General features: G+C 43.2%; 1 protein-coding gene across 1 annotated transcript in view; it reads left to right on the forward strand.

Annotated features, from left to right (window-relative positions):
* Nucleotides 1-21,062, forward strand: part of GPT2 (glutamic--pyruvic transaminase 2) — a 28,692-nt gene that overhangs the window by 5,787 nt on the left and 1,843 nt on the right. The window contains exons 2-9 of the mRNA XM_061594099.1: nt 5,070-5,159; nt 6,842-6,950; nt 13,996-14,129; nt 17,191-17,434; nt 18,563-18,642; nt 18,762-18,898; nt 19,382-19,556; nt 20,685-20,840. Of these exons, the coding sequence (XP_061450083.1) occupies nt 5,070-5,159; nt 6,842-6,950; nt 13,996-14,129; nt 17,191-17,434; nt 18,563-18,642; nt 18,762-18,898; nt 19,382-19,556; nt 20,685-20,840 (1,125 nt within the window). The remainder of the gene's footprint in view (nt 1-5,069; nt 5,160-6,841; nt 6,951-13,995; nt 14,130-17,190; nt 17,435-18,562; nt 18,643-18,761; nt 18,899-19,381; nt 19,557-20,684; nt 20,841-21,062) is intronic.

The raw sequence follows: 21,062 nt of genomic DNA on the forward strand, positions 1-21,062 counted from the left end.
CCCATAGTGACCAAATTACCTCCCCTGCTTTCAACAAAAGGAATCCCATTTGGTTTAGTGGTTAGTGTGTAAGACTAGGACCTGGGAGTTGAGGATTCAAATCTCAACATAGTCATGAAGCTCATTGGGTGATCTTGGGCTAGTCAATATCTCTCATTCTAACCTACCTCGCAGGCGTATTGTGAGGATACAATGGGAGGAGGGAGAAAGATCCATGTATGCCACCTTCTGCTCCATGGAGGTGTGGGCCAGATGGTATAAAAATGAAATAAATACAAGACAAACGGGGACAGTGAGGACACTGCAGTGTGGATTATGTACCAGTGGAGCTGGGGAGTGGGGAGTGGAATAAGAAAGGTATGTAGCCAGTAGACCTTTGAATTGTGGCAGTTTCTAGTGGGATAAAGAAAACCTAAGGTGCCCTTTTCCATAGCTTTGCAAGGAAAGGTGAGAAATGCTTCAGTTTGTCAGCCAACTTAATGGTGGAAACTAGATTTATCCAAGGTGCTGAAAGCAATGTGTTGCATGCTTCAGTGAATTTCCCATGCCAAACTCAAGACTGAGCCATTGGTTTTACAAGATAATGGAACACGACAAGAAATGCAGGGACTGTATAAATGGTCAGTGCAGTCTATTCCAAAACTTTAAATGTTATATATGCTTTTATAATTGTAAATAGCTTTGAAACATTTTGTAGCAAGTGAGTAATAAATAACAAACAAAATCCCAGGGTTGCCGGTTTAGCAGAAACAAATTTTCTACATGAAAAGCAGGAAATTAACACAGCTTAAGCTTCTTCTGATATGGGGGAAGTGACGTTTCAGCTGGATTTCTGCCTCGCGTACAAACTTAGGACCTTTGCCAGCGCAAAACTTTGCAACCCTACTGTGTTTCAGGAAATATCCCTGGTGTTTATTATGTCAAGGAAGATGTCCTGTGTAAATTAAATTAGATCTTTGCCAGGATAATGTTTTGGGGTTTTTTTACGTTTCTGGATGGCCTTTATACTTTTGCCAGTGCTTTAATGGAAGTAGGAAGAGGGTCTGAGTTGTATCATCTGATCCCACACGCTCTCCCTTCACTGAGCCACATGTGTCGGACACCTTTAACCTTGTATCCATGGCAACCATTGCTTAATTAACCATATCCAGTGGTTGCCTGATGTTTTCCTTTGGAAAACAAACACATTCTCTTAATTCCAATCTTTGTAACTCCTGATGGGAGACCAAGAACAAGCTGGACGTTTATATGGTGTGACCAAATACTGTAATTATATATGTTTACATATTGCTGTGCTTGGCAAAATTTAAAAAGTTAAGCATACTTTTTATTTTTAATATAAAGAGAGCTTGACTGCAAGCCCACCCATCAAATGTTTTCTCTGAAAGGTTATTTCTTGGCACCAAAAAGATAACTGCTTGTACAGTACAAAAAATACTGTTGCTGTAAATTGCGAAGATGAAGGATCATGCTGTACCTTGTAAGTAAATTTTAGTTCTTTTAATATCAGTGCCTCCCAGAAGTCCTCACTATACCTAGCACAGTGTGAAACTCTAAGAGATTGTAGTAGACACAAAAAGAAATTATGACACATAAATGCACGAGACAAATATAGTTAAGCAGCGCTTGGCAATATGTCAAAGCATTATACTTCAAAGATATTATTCCTTTTTTTTAAATAATTTTTGCAAACCGTTGCTTTTAAAAATTATTCGTAAGTCTATTGTTCAAAATCTGTCCAAAGTACCAGGGCCGGCTCCAAAGGGCAGCCAGGTAGGGCCCTGGCTGAGGGCACCATGGCCTCATGAGTAGAGCTCCCCTTCCTGCCGTGGATCCCAGGGAGGGAGCTGCTCGCTCGCTCGGCCTCCGCCTGCCTGGTAGGTAGGTAGGTGGGGTGTGCATGCATGCGGGTGCCAGGCCCAGGGCAGGCTGGTGCCCAAGGGCCCCGGCATGACTGGGGCCAGCCCTGCAAAGTACATTCCTTACCACATTCTGTCAGTATAGTTACTTAGTCCATCATTACAGAGTTACTGTAGCAGGTAATAACCGGGGCTCAGTGGCAGAGCAACTGCTTTGCATGCAGAAGGTCCCAGGTTCCACCCCCAGCATTTCCAAGTAGGGCTTGGAATGTCCTTTGTCTGGAGAGCCCTTGAGAGTGGCTGCTAACTGTGACGTCCTCCCCTGGTTCTCCCTGTCAGGTTCCCACCTGCTTGTGGCTACTGCCTTTCACTAGGCACCACCAGGGATACCACCAGTCCGGACCGTCCTTTATATGGTTTCTCACTCCGCTCTAGCACAGATCTCACTAGATCCCCCTGCTAGGCAGCACCACCAGTCACGTCCTATAACCAATACTCCCAGAGACTTTGCCTGAGTCTCTCTCTAGCTGGTTACTTTTGTGACTGCATGCTTATGCTGTTCCCAACCCCCTTGTATCTTTATAGATAACGCATACAACTCTGGGTTGCTCTGGATACTTGAATTGTTATTATTCCTCCCTTCACCGCTGCCATCATTAGATACTGTTTCTGTTCAGCCTTGGTAATTACCTTGCCCTCCCTTCTGGTATGTATATTCCCCAGCCAAGGATCAGGCCTTTGGTAAACCAAATAAGTATTTATTAAATATCAGAAATAACAAGATTAGTTTTAGAATGTTTCACAAGAGTATGGTTTCATCTATTCCTGTTTTGTACTTGACTTATTATTAATCAGAACTCCAACTCCCTCTTTCTCCACACTCCCCACATCCACCCAGATTCAACTGTCATTCTTCCATTTATACTCCTAGCCATTCAAACACTCAGCCAATCATCCAGCATTCTACTGCTCATGTACTCCCCCCTCCTCTTTCACTCCACTTACCATGTCTTCTATATAAACAGCACTTACCATATTTACACTATAAGCAGGAACATCACACTAACCACTGTTGACAACACTGGGCTAGATGGACCAATGTCCAACTCAGTCGAAGGCAGCTTCCTATGTTCTTGTGTTTTAAAGGCTTGGTCTGGAAGGAAAGAATTAAAAATATACCTTAGCCAAAGCATATGGTCAGGACGGTTTCACAAAGACTAGATTTAGGTCAGTAACGGGAACACTCAATTTGCATGCAGAAGGTCCCAGTTCCAGGTTCAATCCCTGGCATCTTCCCTTATGCAGGAAAACTAGGAAAGATCTCTGCCAGAGGCCGTGGAGGACTTTCTGCTGATAGGAACCAACAGTATTTGTGAGACAGGTTGGACGGAGAGACAGTGGCTGCTTTTAGTTGTGTGATTCCAGTTGTGCAAAATGTGGTTTGGAGGATTAGGAACAAACTCACATCCTCCATCCTGGTTTGATCAAACCATAGTTAGTTCATAAATTTGAACTGGAAAACTGGTTTGAGTAAACTTCCTTACCCAAGACTGATCCTAATTTGCAATTCTGATTTGGAGAGTTTGGTCAGACCATAGTTCGGTGGTTCCAGCATAACTGAAAACTGGTACTAGTCATGATCACAAGTTGCTGGCCTAATGGGACAGAGCTGCAGCAATAGCCTCCCAGCATCAGTATCACTGCCACTTACTGGGAGGGGCGAAGCAGCAACAAGGTCAGGCCTTCATGGATGCACCAGTAGAGACAAATCTGTGCTGCAGCCCCTGTACAGCACAGATCTCATCGCAGCTTTGCCCTTCCAAAAGCAGCAGTGCAAAGAGGCTGTTGCTGTAGTTCCACCCCATCAGGTGAGATGTTCCTGGTCCTAATGGTGACATAGAACATCCTGGATGCCTCTGCCCATCAACTGCTAGGGAACAAAAACCAGACAGAACTATAGCCATCATGTGGGTTTCCCAGAAGCAGCCAGTTAGCCATTGTTGGAAACACAAAGCTGGATTAGATGGACCTTTGATCTGATCTAGCAAGATTCTTATGGTTGGTCAAGCCAGGATGTTATTCATTAAACTAGATGTGCAAGGGGAACATTACAGGGTGCATTTCTGATCCTCCAAGCCACAATTTGGAGAATTGGAAACGTGATGTCTGAATGCGCCCAGTGACTTCCCCATGAACACACCTAGTTTACTTCATGAATGAACAGAGATTTGAATCCATATCTTTACAGTTCAAATGCAATACCTCATTCATGTCTTTCCCATGACTTAGGAATGGGGAAAGGCTCATAGGGTTGCATCACAGGTGACATTTGCCCTACTCTTGAGATTATCTGTGTAAGAAGCAAGGATGGGCAAATCTGTCAATTTTGGTTTGTCATTTTTTTCACAATCTTAAATTCAGTTCTTAGCATTTCCACCCCAGTCCGCAATTTTTAAAAAAAGATTCCTCATGAAAATTATCAGCGTTCTTGTTCAAAATTCTCCTAATATGCACTTTTTTGTAAAGCAATTTTCCTAATACAATGCATTTTTCTATGTTTTCGCTAATATACACATATATATGCAGACTTTTATCTAGTATGTGCACTTTTGTAAACACTATTTGACTAGGAAACTGCATTGCGAAACTTGGAGAAGTGCAAATTTCAAAGGATGGCTGGGTTTCAGTTCATGTATTGTTTCAGGAAGTATAATTTAGGTAGGTTTACCTTTAAATATGAACTGAATTGAATTTCTCCCCCATCCCTAGTGAGAGGAGAGACATACATCTAGAGATGTGAACGCCTAGGGGAAAAAACAGGGCAATTATTTTTTTTTAAAAAAAACGTTTTTTCTTCTGTGTGTTTGTTTAGAGGAAGGAAACACAAAAAAAGCCCTGTTCCCCCTGAATTTTCCCATTTTTTACTCAAGCCTTCACATCTCAAAAGTACACCATGGTGGTGTAAGTGTTTGTGTTTTGCTTCCTTTCTGCCCTGCGGGTTTCATCCATACACTCTCTGTGCAAGGGACCAGGGACAATGTCTTGTTCTTTTACCCCTGACAGTAGTAGAAAAAACTAACCACTTCTTTGATTCTCCCGAGATCATTCTGTTCTTTGCAAATGGTGATAATGTGTGCAAGGAAGGCATTATGTCCTTCCAATTTGTCTTAATAAAGCTTAATGTGCTACTTATGTGCTTTTTCCTCTTAGGGGATCAAAAAGCCTTTCACGGAGGTTATCAAGGCCAACATTGGAGACGCTCATGCCATGGGACAGCAGCCCATCACCTTCCTTCGTCAGGTACGATGGTTCTTGAGCCACTGTAGACTTCCTCAGTGGCGGCTGATGCCCATTGGGACTAGTAGAGTGGAAAGCAAAATGGCCAACAGCCGGCAGAGCCAATGACAGGCAGAGCCAACTCATTCTAGTTTTTGTCCCCATCCTCCTCCCTGCTCAGTTGTACAAGGACAAAACAGACTTCTGCAAGGAAGCTGACAGCCAGGGCCACAAACCTGGACTGGTTGTAAGTAAGAAGCCAGGCAGGTAAGGGCTGGCTAAAGGCAGGCAGAGGATGGCGGAGCATGTCCCACTTGCCCTGATAAGCCAGCCCCTGCTTCACTGCCCTCAACAGTGCTCTATTTACCTACTTGGAGAAGAGTGGCTTCAGGCAGAGCAAGTGAAGTCCCTCTGTTGCCAAAGAAAACAGAAAGTCTAGCTTGGAAATTACAGCAGGATATTTTTGTAAGTGGCAAGGACAGACTCCTTGGATATTGGAGGTAGCTGGTGGTTGGAGTGCATGTGTTTGTGCGCACATGCTAAGAGCCAAGGGAAGTGGGGCAAAAATAGAGCTGCCAATTGGCTAGAACAAAACAACAAGTGTGGCTTGCTGTTTTTGATATGCTGGTCTTTTAAGGCATGAAGCTAAATATGCTCACTCAGGGCTTGGTTTGAAGTCACAAGGGCCATAGCTGAGTGGTACAGCATTATGCTTTGCATGCAGAAAGTCAATCCCTGGAATCTCCAGACTCCAGGTTGGATACCTGGAGAGCTGCTCCCAGTCAGTGTTGACAATACTGAGGTAGAGGGACCAATGGCCTTACTTCATATAAGGCAGCCTCCTATATATAGAGAGAGTTGTTGCTTCATGTGCAACAAAAGGAACATATATATATATATATTCCTTTTGTTGCACATGAAGCAACAACTCTGCTGCAGCTAAGCAGGTCTGGGTTTGATCAGTGCCTGGATAGAAGACTGCCCAAGGAGTTTGTGCATGCATCCTTGACTTCTGTGGAAGAAAGGTAGGATTCAGACACCACTGGTTAACACTTGCTACAGATCAAGCTGCTATTGAAAGAGAAAGCTAGACTAGAAGGTGTGTTGCAAAAGTTTTCAGACCCTAAGCCAGAGATTTGCGAGCCTCTTTGGGCTCACAGGCGCATTTGGAAAGTAGAGAAACTGTTGTGGGCACCACACACGCAACCCTCAAGTAAGTGCACACTACAATCTGTTCTGCTGGCTACAACAGAGTGCTTCTTTCAAGCCTAATTTCAGTTGGAGGGGGGACCCTGTGGGCACTAGGGAAGGGCTCATCTGTTCCCATGGGTGTTGCATTGACTGCCTCTCCCCTAAGCCAAGGGCAAGTGGCTACTCCAAAGCTGAACTCTGAAATACTACTTAAGGATAGTCCTTGTAGCAATACCAATCTGTGGTGCCTATTGATTGGTCATCATCAATCATTCTGAGGTCATCAGGATCTGCTGACAAATCCCAAGAGGCAACTCTATTTTTTTTTAAAAAATGAGACTTTAATTTTAAAAACTAAGCAGTGGTCTTTGTCTGAAACTTGCCAGGTACTTTGGGTAAAATGCTGTTTAAAAAAACAGAAGGGATGCTCGGTATCGTTACGATTTTTAAATGAACTTGCTCGTAAGCAGGACGTAACAACCCATTTCTGACTCTTTTTTTTCTGGGCAACGTAGGTAGTTGCACTTTGTACATACCCAAACCTGTTGGACAGCCCGAACTTTCCGGAGGATTCAAAGAAGAGAGCAAGACGGATCTTGCAGGGCTGCGGAGGGAACAGCTTAGGTACTCCTCCAATATTATTAATTTAATTTAAATTATAGGTCTTCCACTTCCACTGTAATTATTTTAATTCTCGGGTGTCTATATGCCTTATGTGCACTTTTAAAGACAGTCAGGAAATCACCTGGCTGATACTGCTTTTTGCCACCCCACCTCCACAATCTGCATACCTGGTCCTTACTTTGTGCATTTTTTTCCCTGGTTATGTTCACCTGGACCCAGCACTACATTCATTGTGGTGTCTGGGTAAGACCTGGCTCTTTCAGAAACATTTTGGCAAATTATGGCTTAGCTTTTAGACTTCACTGATATAAAATAATGTTTTTTGTTGTGATTTGCCACATATTTTTATTTTATTTTTGCTGTTATGCTTGTAGTTGTATATTTTGCATTTCTTGGTTGTGGTTTTTTCTATTGATTTCTGTGATCTGCTTTGGGTTTAACCTGATAAAGAAAAATGGGACAAATTTATAGAAGTTTTTTAAAAAGTTTCAGTAGTTTTCAAGATTGTTCATATCATACAAGGTGCTAATGGAATTAATTATGCAAAGTTAGCTAGCTTACATATGTACTTTTTAAATTAGTTTCACCTGATATAATCTGGATATTTGTAGAATTTGTGGGCTCCCATATAAGGGATGCTTTGGCAAGGAGAACAGTATATACATGCAGGGAAAAGGGAATAGAAGCTATAATTGTTTATTATTTTAAAAATTTATATCCTGCTTTGCACCATCAAGGTCTGAAAGCGGCTTACAATGATAAAAATACACAATATGGCACAAAAGCACATGATGCATACAAACAAGAGAGACTTGCTGATTTCTGAGCATGTAGCAGAAGCTTCCCACATGTTTGAAAATTGTTACCCAAAACTCTGTGGCCTAGAAACGGATTTTCCCACTGATTTTCATGTGACTCATTCCCAGGCAGGTATGCATAAAACTGCAGCCTAATTTAGCCCAGTGTTGTAACTAGAGATGGGAGAGCTATACAATTCTCATTTAAAGCTGAATTTGTCAAATTCGCACTTTCCGAAACAATGTGAGAACTGAAACACAACCATCCTTTGAAATTTGCACTTATTTGAATTTTATGATGCAGTTCTTCAACCAAGCATTGTTTACAAAAATGCATATTTTAGGGGAAAGTGTGCACAAAATATATATATTGGCGAAAATAACATACAAAAATTCATTACGTTATGATATATTGCTTGCAAAAATGTGTACATTAGTCAAAACTCCATAAAAATGTATTTATTAAAAGAAATTTGCACTAAAACATTGAAGAATTTTCATGAGGATTTTTATTTTAAAAACCGCAAATTGTTGCAAAAATGTGGAGAAGCGATTTTAAGATTAGAAAAATGAGAAACTGAGACAAACAAAACTGACAGATCATTTCTATCCTTAGTGGTAACACTTTCTCACCCTCCTGCCCCCCAAGTTAGAGAAGTTCTCCAGCTAGTGCCTTTGCTGTAGGGTATTACTGAGAACTGCAGAATCTGACAGCCTTGAATTACTTCCTTTCCAGGCATGAAAGCAAAGTGAATGTGACATATCCAAGGGCATAATTAAAATAAAAGAGCTGTTTCCTTTTTTTGTGTGCGCTTAGTTAACGTTTGGCAGGATCAGTACAAATCAGGTGGGGGAAGTACAGTCACTTTCATTGCTACTCCTTGTTCTCTTTTTGGCATTTTTGTATTGTTATATGTCAACTGTACCTGAAACCCTCCAGATGTTTCAGACTGCAATTCCCACCAGCCCCAGCCAGCATGGGAATTGTAGTCCAAAATATCTGAAGAGCACCAGGTTGGGGAAAGCTGTATTAAGTGCAAAACCCAAACCTGCTTGTTTGTAGCTTTAGCAATGTACTGTTTGATCCTTTCTGATGACTGCTTTTCCTTTCATGCCACCATTCTCAGGCTTTTTGTCCTTTTACAGATTGGGCTGCAGGAGCCAGCCGATCCTGGATCTATTCATGAGCTATGAAAGCAGCAAACGCAAGGCAGAGTTTTAGCTGGACAACAGGTGCATGAGCACTTGATCTTTCTGGCGTCAATGTATCCAGTTGCCTGTTGCCCATTTGCACAAAGCCTTCTTGCTTGCCTCTTTCACACACTGCAAAAGCAGCACCAGCCCCAATCTGATTTTTTGCCTGGCTTGTGTTGTGCCTTTTCAGATTCTGTTCTCTTCAGAATTTCAACCTTGGCCTCTAATTTTTCAGACAGGAACCTTCTGATAGGATTCCCCAGGCCAGGCCATCCCCATGAGTCTCAGCAGCATCTGCTGTCCAGACAAACTCTAGTGTCTCACTTCCCTAACCAACAGTGTGATCATCTGTGCCTGTTCAGTCCCCCCAGCCCCAGCCGCCACATTCCAGCCCAGCCCCAGCCCTCCCCTCGCCATGCATCACTGTAAACTGTCTCCCTCAACCCAGGGCTTGCTGTCACGATGGCGTGCTCCATGGATCAGGGACACCTGGGCAACCCAGAACAGAGTGCTATGCTTCACCAACTCAACCCGCCCAGCGGGAATGTGCTACCCAATGAATTATCCCTAGTGGGCAACACTACAGGAGTGCATGCACTAGAAAGGTGGAAGGCTTGTAGCATTGTGGGGGCATTGGTTTAGTCCTTGTATCCCTTGACATCTTGTTCTGAAAACACAGACTTCTACAGCGTGAGCTTGAGTGAAACCCAAGATGGGACTGGTTGAGTTGCTGTTTAAAAACTTACAAGATCTGAACAGGGTGGTCCATGACAGATGCTATTGGAGGTCGCTGATTCATAGGGTCGCCATAAGTCGTAATCGACTTGAAGGCACGTAACAGCAACAACCACCACCTCTGAATACCTCGTACCATGAAAACTCAATGAATATATCCAAAAAAACTCAATGAATATATCATAGGTTTGCCATAAGTCGTAATCGATTTTAGTTGTTGTAAACCGCCCAGAGAGCTTCGGCTATGGGGTGGTATACAAGTTTAATAAATAAATAAATAAAAATAAATTGACTTGAAGGCATGTAACAACAAACAAAGAATTGCTTAAAAGTGATATAAATTGCTGAAGTTTTTAACTTCTGATACAAGTTACCTTATACTTAGTCAGACATGTTGGTCCATCTATCTCAGTATTGTTGACACTGATTGGCCGCCGTTCTCCAGGGTTTCAAATGGGACAACTCCCAGCCCTACCTGGAGATGCCGGGAACTGAACCTGGGACCTTCTGCATGCAAAGTTGATGTTCCACCACTGAGGGCCCCTTCGTGTCTCTCTCCCTCACTTTCGCATGAGCCACTATCTTGTGGCGTGATCTCGGATTGTTGCTATATGCTTGTAAATACAGGAATCGTGTAGGCATGCATCTTTCCCATCTGATCATTGGCTGGAAGGAATGCAAAAACGCTGGAAGGAATGCAAAAACGGGGTGGAGAGGCCCATGTGATTTTACTCTGTCAATTTGATACTGTAGTTAAATGAGGTCATATCATAGGGAAGTGACTTTTGACACCGCTGTGGGATTGTGTGCAAGCAGTTCTGCCCTCAGTCGGTTTAGCGTGCAAAAATGTCTTGGATTTCCCAGAGCCTTGCATGGCCTTCAGTGTATCACTCCCAGCAGAAATAGTTTTTAAAATCCATTATAGCGTGGTTTCAAGTAATATCAGCCACTTTCACAAGGCCTACTTCTGATGGCTTCAGTCCTGCTGATTAGATGCTGGGCTCTGCTGTGCTTTAACAAAAGGACCATTTCAAAGATATAAACAGCCACAGTTGCAGTACAAAGCTTGTTTAGAGCTTGACACAAAACAAATTTTCTAAAGAGTGACAATCGTATCTGTGTCGGCTCAGGGGTAGACCTCATAGGATTACAGCCAAAGACCCATTAAACTTGGAGGAGCTTACTGTGCAGTCCTTAGTAATGGTGCTATAACTGGTTCCTCCTTTTTAGCCAGAGAAGGATCAGTAGGTTTTTTTTTCATATATAAAGAACTGTAGAAGGGGCTCTCTTGGAAGTATCACCACCCTCAGAAGTTACAGGGAAGAGCGGCCTGGGTGAGGGCTTTCTTTGTGACAGCCCCTAAATTGTAGAACTCCCTCCCCAAAGAGGTGCACCTGGGACCTTCATTATATAGCTTTTGTCATATCCTGAAGATGTACCTCTTTACTCTGGCTTCTGACAGTTAAGGGTGGGTGGTGTTGGGGGGGGTTGTGTGTGGGACCTACCTGTTCTGTCAAAAGTATACTGTTCTGCTCCATTCGGAATGGTTTTACCTGTTATATAATTGTAACAGTTCTGTCTGATTTTATAATTGTATATTCTGTGGCTGCCTCCCCTGCAGCCTTATGGTGAAGGGCAGATAAAGAAATGTTAAGATCCCATGTTGGATTTGCAAGACATTACAGGTTGGAACAGGGACATTCCAAAAGGTTTGCTGCCAAGGACAAGATGTTGCCTCCCCCATTCCATTTACAAAAGCCTGCCAGATTGGCAACAGAATCTTACTTAAATATCTTCCGCTGTACATGAAGGCAGGAGATTAACTTAGGGGATGCAGAACAGGCTGCATGGGACATTTGTAGAGGCACACAGTTCTGTCCACTTGCCACCACTGCCTGAGGCAGCTGTCTCACCCTGCGCAATGGTAGGGCTGGCCCCGAGTTGGAGCTTATGTGGCAACAAAGAAGCCAGAAAGGGCACAGAGATAGGCTGCCTCATCCTACAATGACTTTTCACCGAAGCAGAAATGACATTGCAGCCGCTACTTGTCTTTCCTGCCATAAATACTTTGTGTGGTGAGTCTACTTACTCCTGAATAAAGGTCCTAGGAGCAGAGCAGCCTCTAACATTGTTCAAAAACACACTGATAAGCAGACATGTTGTGTCTTGATGACCACAATCTGCCAAAATAGCTTGGCAAGGGATAAGTGGTGAATGTTCATCAGTTTTTTCCTCCATGAGAGCTAAGATCCTACTTCTTGGATTGCTACCTGTGTCTGGAGGAAGGTTGAATTGAAATTTCTTAATGAGATACAACAAGAACATTTAAAAGCTGCACATTAAAAGTTCCCTGTTAATTCGCATTAAATCTAAACTTCAGTAACCCCTAGCTGGGCTGATTTTTAAATAGCCACGTGGCAAATCTATGTGCCTTTGTGCTTATGGTTGTGTTCTCTGTTCTCCCACTCACACCTACACCTATTTCTTAGACCACGTAGGTGTGCCCAATATTGATTCAGCTTTGAAACTAGTTTAACTAGAACTATAAGGAAGTGTAACTGTGTGAGAGGGAAGCAAGCCAGTCCCCAGGTCTGTTTGCTGCATGTTGAGAAGTCTCCATGGCATATTTTGGCATATTTGGCATAGTATTTGAGATTTGTTCTGCATTTTACCTTTGCATTTTATATTTCTATATTTGTACACCTTTGCATTTTATTGCCATGTTGCCATGGGGCGTGTATGTATATTTTGTCTATAGAGCTAACAATTCATATCACACCCTGTGTAGTAAAGTGCCTGTGCATTTGAAATTGGGCATTATTGTGTCTTCTGTTGACTTATTAGCCAATACTATTTTTTCCACTATTCATTTCTATATTTTAGAATCGTATCATGTCTGGTTAGACCTTGACTTTGTTTGCTTTTCTTTACAGACACAAGTGTGCAAGTTTTCTTTAGAAGGAAATTTCTAGTCCCTGTGATGCTATAAAAATGCTTTGGCAGGTAGTAGCATTAGCTCCTCTAGTATCATAGAAACTGCTTGACATGTAGAATCTCAGTTAACTAGGCTTGGTGTCTGATTTTTTGTTTTAAAAAAGCATTTTTTGGGGCTGCATTTTTCACGTATCTCTTCACAATTGTGAGGGTTAGGAACTTTGTTTTAATTAAATGAAGATTCCAGCAGTATCATCAGGTCATACAAAAACGACTGCGTGGTCTACATGGCCTGCTGTTACTGTGACTCTGAAATAGATGGTGTGATGCACACAAGGGCATGAATATGCCACCTCTGCACCAGCTCCTATTCAAAGCTATCTTGGTATCCACAAGTACTGTTTGTGGTAAGTGCTCAATTTCCTACTAAAAGTCAGGTCTTTTTTTATAGACCTGTTACAAGACTGGATGTACTCACAAAAGAAGAGAAAGGCCCACAGTCTTCTTGGAGATTATTTGACAGTATTAAGTCCAGGGCTGATGGAGACTGAAGAGACAAGTGAACAGCTAATTCAGGCCATTCTGCTTTAAGTAGGCTGCCGGATACAGACAAGTACTTACAACACATTCAGTCTGCGTCCTTCAAGTGTGCACTGATAATTGACCTGAGCATGAATTTGATGTGCAAAGGTAGCATAGAAAGATGATTGTTACTGTTCTTCTTACCAGGAAGACCAGCTGATACATTTGAAAAAGGGTGAGCAGAGGAGTCGGGTGCACAAGCATGCTGAGGAGTACATCTCAGTATGCAAACACTTCAAAGAAAAAATGGGTCAACGATAGGGAAGGACAAATTTGTCAATTCTGGTTTCTCATTTTTCCAATCAACTTCAATTCTCCACATTGGTTTGCAATTCTTTTAAGTCCTCATAAAAATTCACCAGCATTTTAGTGCAAATTTCTCTTCATATACAAATTTTGTATGCAGCTTTGCCTAATAAACACATTTTTGCAAGCACTTTTCTCCTAATATAATGCATTTTTAATCTATACATTTTTATGCACACTTCACCAAGTGTATGCATTTTTGTACGCATGCCTTGGCTGGAGAACTGCATTGCAAAATTTGGAGAAGCACAAATTTTGAAGCATGACTGTGTCTCAGTTTGTATATTGTTTCAGGAAGTGTGAATTAGCTAGGTTTGCTGTGAAATGTGAAATGAGCCAATTTTATAACCCCAGTCCTAGCTGGTACTAATACCAATTGCTGGAAACACCTTTTCCATGGAAACTGTGACATCTTGGCGACCAGCCTGTTAGTATTGTGAGTTTTTTCCACTTGTTTTGAGTGCAAGTCTTTAACGAGGATTCCATTTCTCTTGCAGGTTCATATAGTGCCAGCCAAGGGGTGAATTGTATCCGTGAAGATGTTGCAGCCTACATTGAACGACGAGATGGAGGGGTTCCTGCAGATCCAGATAACATATACCTGACAACAGGAGCTAGCGATGGCATTGCTGTAGGTTTTGCTTTTAGTGTATGGTGCAGCTGCTATTGCATTTATATTCCACCTTTCCTCCAAGGAGCTCAAGGTGGTGTACGTGATTCTCCCCATCTTCTGTCCTCGCAACATGAGATAGCTTAGGCTGAGACTGGCCTGAGGTTACCCAGTGAGCTTCATGGCTCAGTGGGGATTTGAACCCTGGTCTCCTAGGTCTTAATCTAGGGGTAGGGAAATTCAGGCCCTCTAGATCTCTCTGTATGGCCCTCAGGACTCTATCCAGGTCACATCCTCTTCTTAGCTGTACTCTGCTGGAGTGTTTCTGCCTGCCTGGAATGTGTCCTTGAATTCAGGTAATGCTGCCATGGATGGAGGATAGAGAGGAATGTGTAGATGCTAGCCTACTGTACAAAGGTAAACTTTGTATTTATTCCTCCACAAACTTTTGCCTCTGGCCCTGCCCACCACTAGCATGTGGCCCCCCCAAAGGTTACTCAGAAGGGAATGCAGCTCTCGGGCTGAAAATGGTTCTCTATCGTAGTCCCAACACTCTAGCCACTATACCACGCTGGCATTGGGGGCCCTGAGCTGGGTGTACTCTGACCGTATAAAATATGAGGCCGCTGCTTGAAAGGAGCAGGGTAGACATACCAAATATACTTGGTCTGCACAGGTACTCCAATGGCAACACTGGAGGTTTTGCAGGGTTTGAATATTTGCTTTGGATTGTTAGGAGGAAAAAGGAGGAGGTGAGTGGAATAAATCGGGAAAAGGCTGCATAAGGGATGATATAAGCATGGAAATAGAGCCCTGGTTTCTAAATGACTAGTAGATGATGCAAATGTGAGTAGGCATTCTTCTATTTATGCATAATTTGTCATATATTTCTTTAATTACTTCTTTTGCACCACACATTTTTAAGAACATGGGAGCCAAATCCTGCGTGCCAGTGCCTGTTCATGTGGGTGTCCTGCTCACAGGGTTTCTCTCCCTCAAAAACAAGTTGCCTGATCGGGTTGAGACCCTGTTTGTGCATCAGTGTGTGTGGTCAGGGCTGGCTCTTGGGCTGAGAGGGTCCTCAATGCCATTGACTTCCCGCTCCCCCCACACACAGCAAGCTTACCCAGCAGGTGGTAACCCTACTCCAAATGGAACTGGGTAATCAGGTTTTTTAATTTCCCACAATGCCCCAACAGAGTGTTTGTTTGGGGCATTGTGGGAAATCAAAATGGTGGCTGTGTAGCACTGGGCGGCATGGGGGGGTGGATTAAAGGGAGCCTAGGGCAAGTGCTGATAGTGAGCTCTACCAGCACCCTGGAAGGTGCCATGGGATACCACATAGCAAAGTGCCTACATGGGGAGGGAAGATTACGCATCTGATCTGTCATGGAACAAGCACCACCACCCATGAAATGTATGCACCAAGAGAGAGCTATATGCAGGCACAGGAATTTTGGCAAGACATAGGAGTCATGCCTCCCAAGCGCTGAAGGATCATGGTTGCGCCTTGATTTGAGAGCACATATAAAACATGCCACCCTTGCAATGCTGAGCATGTTTTCTACTACCCATGAGAGTGTCTCTTGCTTTGGATGTTTTGATCTGATGACCAAAGTGAGAACTCTGGGGAGAAAAACTGGTGTTTTTTTTCAGCACATTGGGGGGAACAACACCTTTACTGTGTAATCTAGTACTCTTCAAGGTTGCGTCCCCGGCTATTGTTCGACTACAGCTCCCATCATTCTTGACCATTGCCCAAGCTGGCTAGGGATGATGGAAGTTACAGTTCAACAACATCTACAGTTCCAAGGTTGAAAAACACTGGTATAATCCATAATTAAACATAGTCCAAAAGCCTCCCCAAGCCCTCGCCTCCTCCTCTCCCACTTACACTGGGAAATCAAGTGGGTGAAATAGTGCCAGCACAATATTTGTTGACCTTCAGCTGGAAACCCATCTCTTCTTCAGTATATAGTGGGGTGGAGGATGGCTTCAAACAGAGTCTGTCAATATTTAACTTGTTAGCCTACGTCCTGCTTCCATTCTTGTCTATCCAGGCGGTTTTGCTGCCTTGCCAAAAAACTTAATTGAAATGCCATCGCCTGGCACAGTTTGGTATTGCAGCACAGCTGGTCTGGAGTTGTATTGATTGATTCATCCAGTATTCTTGGCCTCTGAGTTGGCAGTGGGTCATATCAGGGCAAGATGGCTGCGTGAACATTGAGCTGCGTATGTAAAACTTTGCCAGAAAACTCGCACATCACCATGATTGGCTGTGCTTGTTCCTTTCTTCTTAAAGAAATAGAAACCACTTCTATTCAGGTTCAGTTAAAGCTGACAATCGATCGAATCTAACCGGAGCTCAGTTGTGAGTCAATATTTTGGAGGATTCAGCACACTCTGTGTCAGGGTTAGGGAACATTTTTTAGCCAAAGAGTCGCATTCCCTTTTGGACAACTTTTTTTGGGGGGGCACCAGTGGTGGGTGGGATCAGGGGCAAAAGTGGGCAGAGCAACAAATGTGAATTTTACCTGTGTACAGTAGGCTACTTTTGCTCACACGCTCCTCCCTTTCTCTTCCATGCAAGCAAGCAAGATAATGTGAGTTCAAGGACTAATTCCAGCTAGGCAAAAACACTCAGTGAGGGTGTGAAGCAGGACCAATAAGGGATGTGGCCTGAGGAGAGTTCCAGAGACCAGATAGGGAAGCCTGGCAAGCTGCATTTGGTCCCTGGACACCCCACACACACACACAATAACTGGAATGAGTGGCATGCTACCTATGAACGTGGAGGTTCGCCTTAGCTGTTAATTTAACTGATGATAGCCCCATCCACCATGAATTTGCCTAATCCTCTTTTGATTGATTGATTGAAAAGCTTCCCTGTGTGGTTAGTGGCAAGCAATCCTCACTCAAGCATCTAGACTGAATGTTTTTTTTAACATTTTGGTATAACAGAGCCTAGCTTCAGCTTGCATTCGATGCAGATTATTGCAAATTATTATTTTAATATATGTGCTTTGTTTTATTTAGGGGAGACATGGGATAGAAACCTGTTAATCCTTTTTTGCCCCTCCAGACTATTCTGAAGATCCTTGTCTCAGGGGGTGGCAGATCCCGAACTGGAGTGATGATCCCAATCCCCCAGTATCCCTTGTATTCGGCTGCTATTTCAGAATTGGATGCCATTCAGATCAACTATTACCTTGATGAAGAGAACTGTTGGGCCCTAGACGTCAATGAACTACGTCGTGCCTTGAATGAAGCCAAAACATATTGCAATCCAAAGGTCCTCTGCATCATCAACCCTGGGAATCCCACAGGTCTGCAGAACTCCTGTTGCTCTGCTTCTTTTGAATTTTGCTTCTCAAAGCGCCTTCCGTGACTCAGGCTTTGGCGTTCTTGGCCAGTTATTAAGGCCCCATCAGCACTGTACATTTATACCACTTCATAAACAGTTATGGCTTCCCCCAAAGAATCCCGGGAACTGTAGTTTGCTTAAAGTTTCTGAGAGTTGCAAGGAGACCCCTGCACAGAGCTACAATTCTCAGAGTTCCTGGGAAGACAAATGGACTGTTAAAATCAGGGCTGTGGAGTCGGTACGCCAGACCTTCGACTCCAACTCCTCTATTTTTCTACTGTCCGACTCTGACTCCTTCATAAGTGGCAAATGTATATTAACTAGTAATAACAAATTTACTGTAGTAAAATGGTAGCACAAGGCATTTCATCACCACCACGTGAATCCAGAGCTTGGAAAAGTTACTTTTTTGAACTACAACTCCCATGAGCCCAATCCCAAATTTGTTATTACTAGTTAATATACATTTGCCATTTATGAAGGAGTCGGAATCGGAGTCGGTACATTTCTACCGACTTCGACTCCACCCAAAATTGCTCCCGACTCCAACTCTGACTCCACAGCCCTGGTTAAAATACTCTGTATGGCGATACTTAAGCCATGTGAGGCCTGCCTGCATTCAGAGTGGTACAGCCCAAGCCATGTGCTCACCACGTTGAGAATTATCCTCTGAGAATCTAGTTTTTTTAGCCAAGTTCTGATCCTGGAAACATCTAAGCAGGCTGGGCATAATTGGGGGGTGGGGGGCTCTTACCTTTTTAAAAAAAATTGTTTTCCCAGGCTAGTCTGAATTCATGTTGATAAATTTTAAACCCATGATAACTATCTCTTGGCAAAGTAGTGACCAGTGTTATTCCATTGCATTAATTACCTCATCTGCTGCTTGCAAAAATAATGGGAGATCTGCCTCATAGTTGCAATATTTCTTATCTGTGTTATATGTAACTTTTGGCCAAACGGTGCTCAATGGTTCTCTTGCAGAATCAACTCTGTATTTGTTCCGGGATTGACAACCTGTTGCTATACTTGCTGCAGTTTTTAATGAATTAAAGCTCTCTGTTTTCTCCACTCTCCTTGCCCCCCAATTTAGGTCAGGTTCAAAACAGAAAATGCATTGAAGATGTGATTCACTTTGCCTGGGAAGAGAAACTGTTTCTTCTGGCTGATGAGGTAATAAAAGCAGTAAACCACAGGCTGGGTACTTTCCCCCCATGTCTTTTACTTTACAGGTAAAGTGCTGTTGGCTGTTCATAAGTAAATAATACATCCTGCATTTTTTGGTGGTTCAGGTTTATCAAGATAATGTCTACTCCGAGAGCTGTCAGTTTCACTCCTTTAAAAAGATCCTTTACCAGATGGGACCAGATTACTGCAACAATGTGGAACTTGCTTCTTTTCATTCTACCTCCAAAGGATATATGGGCGAGTAAGTTTTGGTAGTGTTTTTTTTTTCTTTTGCACTGTATTTGGAATGAAATTGTATATGAAGTGCAACTTTTCCTATATTCCTAGAGCAGAGGTAGCCAATGTGGTGTCCTCCAGATGTTTCTGGACTACAACTCCCCAGCCCTCACTAATGGCTATGCTGCCTGGGAGTTGAACAGCATCTGGAGGGCACCACATTGGCTACCCCTGGCCAAAAGACTTGTCCCTTTTGTGTTCTATAAAGCAGCGGGGGTGTGTGTGTGTTACAGCTTTGTACTAGTGGGCTGATCTTTATTTATTGATTTGGAAGATTTTTTTTCATGCCCTGCCTTCTGATCAAAAAATTCTCAAGGTATGTTGAGAAGCAACAGGTATCAATCTATGTGATGCTGTCATCATCCCAATTCAGATTGTATTGTGTTTGTTCTTCTCCATTTTTCTGTTCTCCCCCACCCCACCCCCTCGACTATCCCATTGCTCCCAGGTGTGGCTACAGAGGGGGCTACATGGAGGTGATTAACTTGCACCCAGATATCAAAGGGCAACTTGTGAAGCTTCTATCCGTCCGTCTGTGTCCACCAGTCTCAGGCCAAGCAGCTATGGATATTGTAGTGAACCCTCCTGTACCTGGAGAGGAATCGTATGCACAGTTCATCAAGGTGGGTTGGGGTGTATGTGTGCAGTGGTGGCTGGTGGCTTCATGTCAGTGGGGCAGTGGAATCCATACTGGGTTTTAGTCCCAACTAAAAGTTTGGACTAAAACCTGGAGCAAACTCCACTGGCATGGAGCCATCAGCTGCTACTGTGTGTGTGCGCGTGAAAGTGAGAAAGAGAGCTTCTTCCGCTCTTCTCCAAGCATGAGAGACATTTTCTTAATGGTCATATAACATATAAAAAGAAATGGAGAAAGGAATTGTAAAAGGAAAAATTAGACAGACATCACACTTTCAACCCACTAAAGACGTCATTTGCATTCAGTTTTGTCAAGCATGGTTTGGGAAGCAGCGTTATATGGAGTCAGACCACTGGTCCTTCTAGCTTATTACTGAGTCAGCGCCACTGACTGGTATTGGCTCTCCAAGGTTTCAAAGAGGGGATTCCTGGAGGTGCTGGGGATTCAACCTGGGACTTTCTGCATTCAAAGCAGATGCTCTACCACTGAGCTTACAGCCCTTTCCCAGAGTTTGTTTGCCGATATTTGTACCTCCACCTTTCCACAAAATCTTTAAGGCAAGAAACCTCATTTAAAACCACTAAAAACAAACAACGTTGGCAAGAACAATGATAACACCCAAACAATGGGTAGCTTGAAAGAACTTGAGGTATCCCAGTCAATCAAACATGCCAATAAATATATATATATTAAAAATAATCTACAAAATAGCTTCATCACTAAAAATGCCAAGTAGGTCAACTGTGGATATCAGGAAGAGCTCAAGCAAAAGTCTGCCTTGAGTGTAGATTTGCAGCAGTGAGGTGAACTGAATCGACAGGATTCTTGTGGACACGATCCAGTGGTGGCTTGTACTCCTTGTGCCTGGTAGGGCAGGAGGCAGGGAGCTCCACACTAGGTGGAGCCGCTGACAGGCGCAGCCATCTAAGGAGGTGGGGAGAGGGCATGATAGAAGGCACAGTAAGCCTAGGAAGGCGAGGGCCATGTTGAGAAGTTCTGAAACACTCCTGTAACAAATATGAACAGGACCTGTAGGACAATGCAAGCCGTTCTTGTGTTGCGTGGTTCATTTGCTTTTGTTGTGAAGTTCCTATCCTTTCCCCCCAAAAAATAGGAAAAGGAGTCTGTCTTGAACAACCTTGCGAAGAAAGCCAAACTCACAGAAGAGATGTTCAATCAAGTACCAGGGATTCACTGCAATCCGCTTCAGGGAGCCATGTATGCTTTCCCACGAATCTTTATCCCGTCCAAGGCTACTGAGACTGCAAAGGTGAAGCTTCCCTTGCCCCTCTGCCGTTACTTTTACTGCAGCTGTACGACTGCTGTGGTTTGAGGAGCAGTTTTCCTAGTTTTATTGGGTGAACTTGCATTGCTTTTCAGAACTGCTGGACTGGTTTCAGGAGAAATTAGTACTTTTTTTACAGGAGCTATACTGGTGTGGTTTTTCCTGGAGCTCTTAGCAAAGCTCTTACTTAGGATCCTGCAAATCAAG

This window comes from Rhineura floridana, chromosome 13 (assembly GCF_030035675.1).
Source record: "Rhineura floridana isolate rRhiFlo1 chromosome 13, rRhiFlo1.hap2, whole genome shotgun sequence".
NCBI lineage: Eukaryota > Metazoa > Chordata > Lepidosauria > Squamata > Rhineuridae > Rhineura > Rhineura floridana.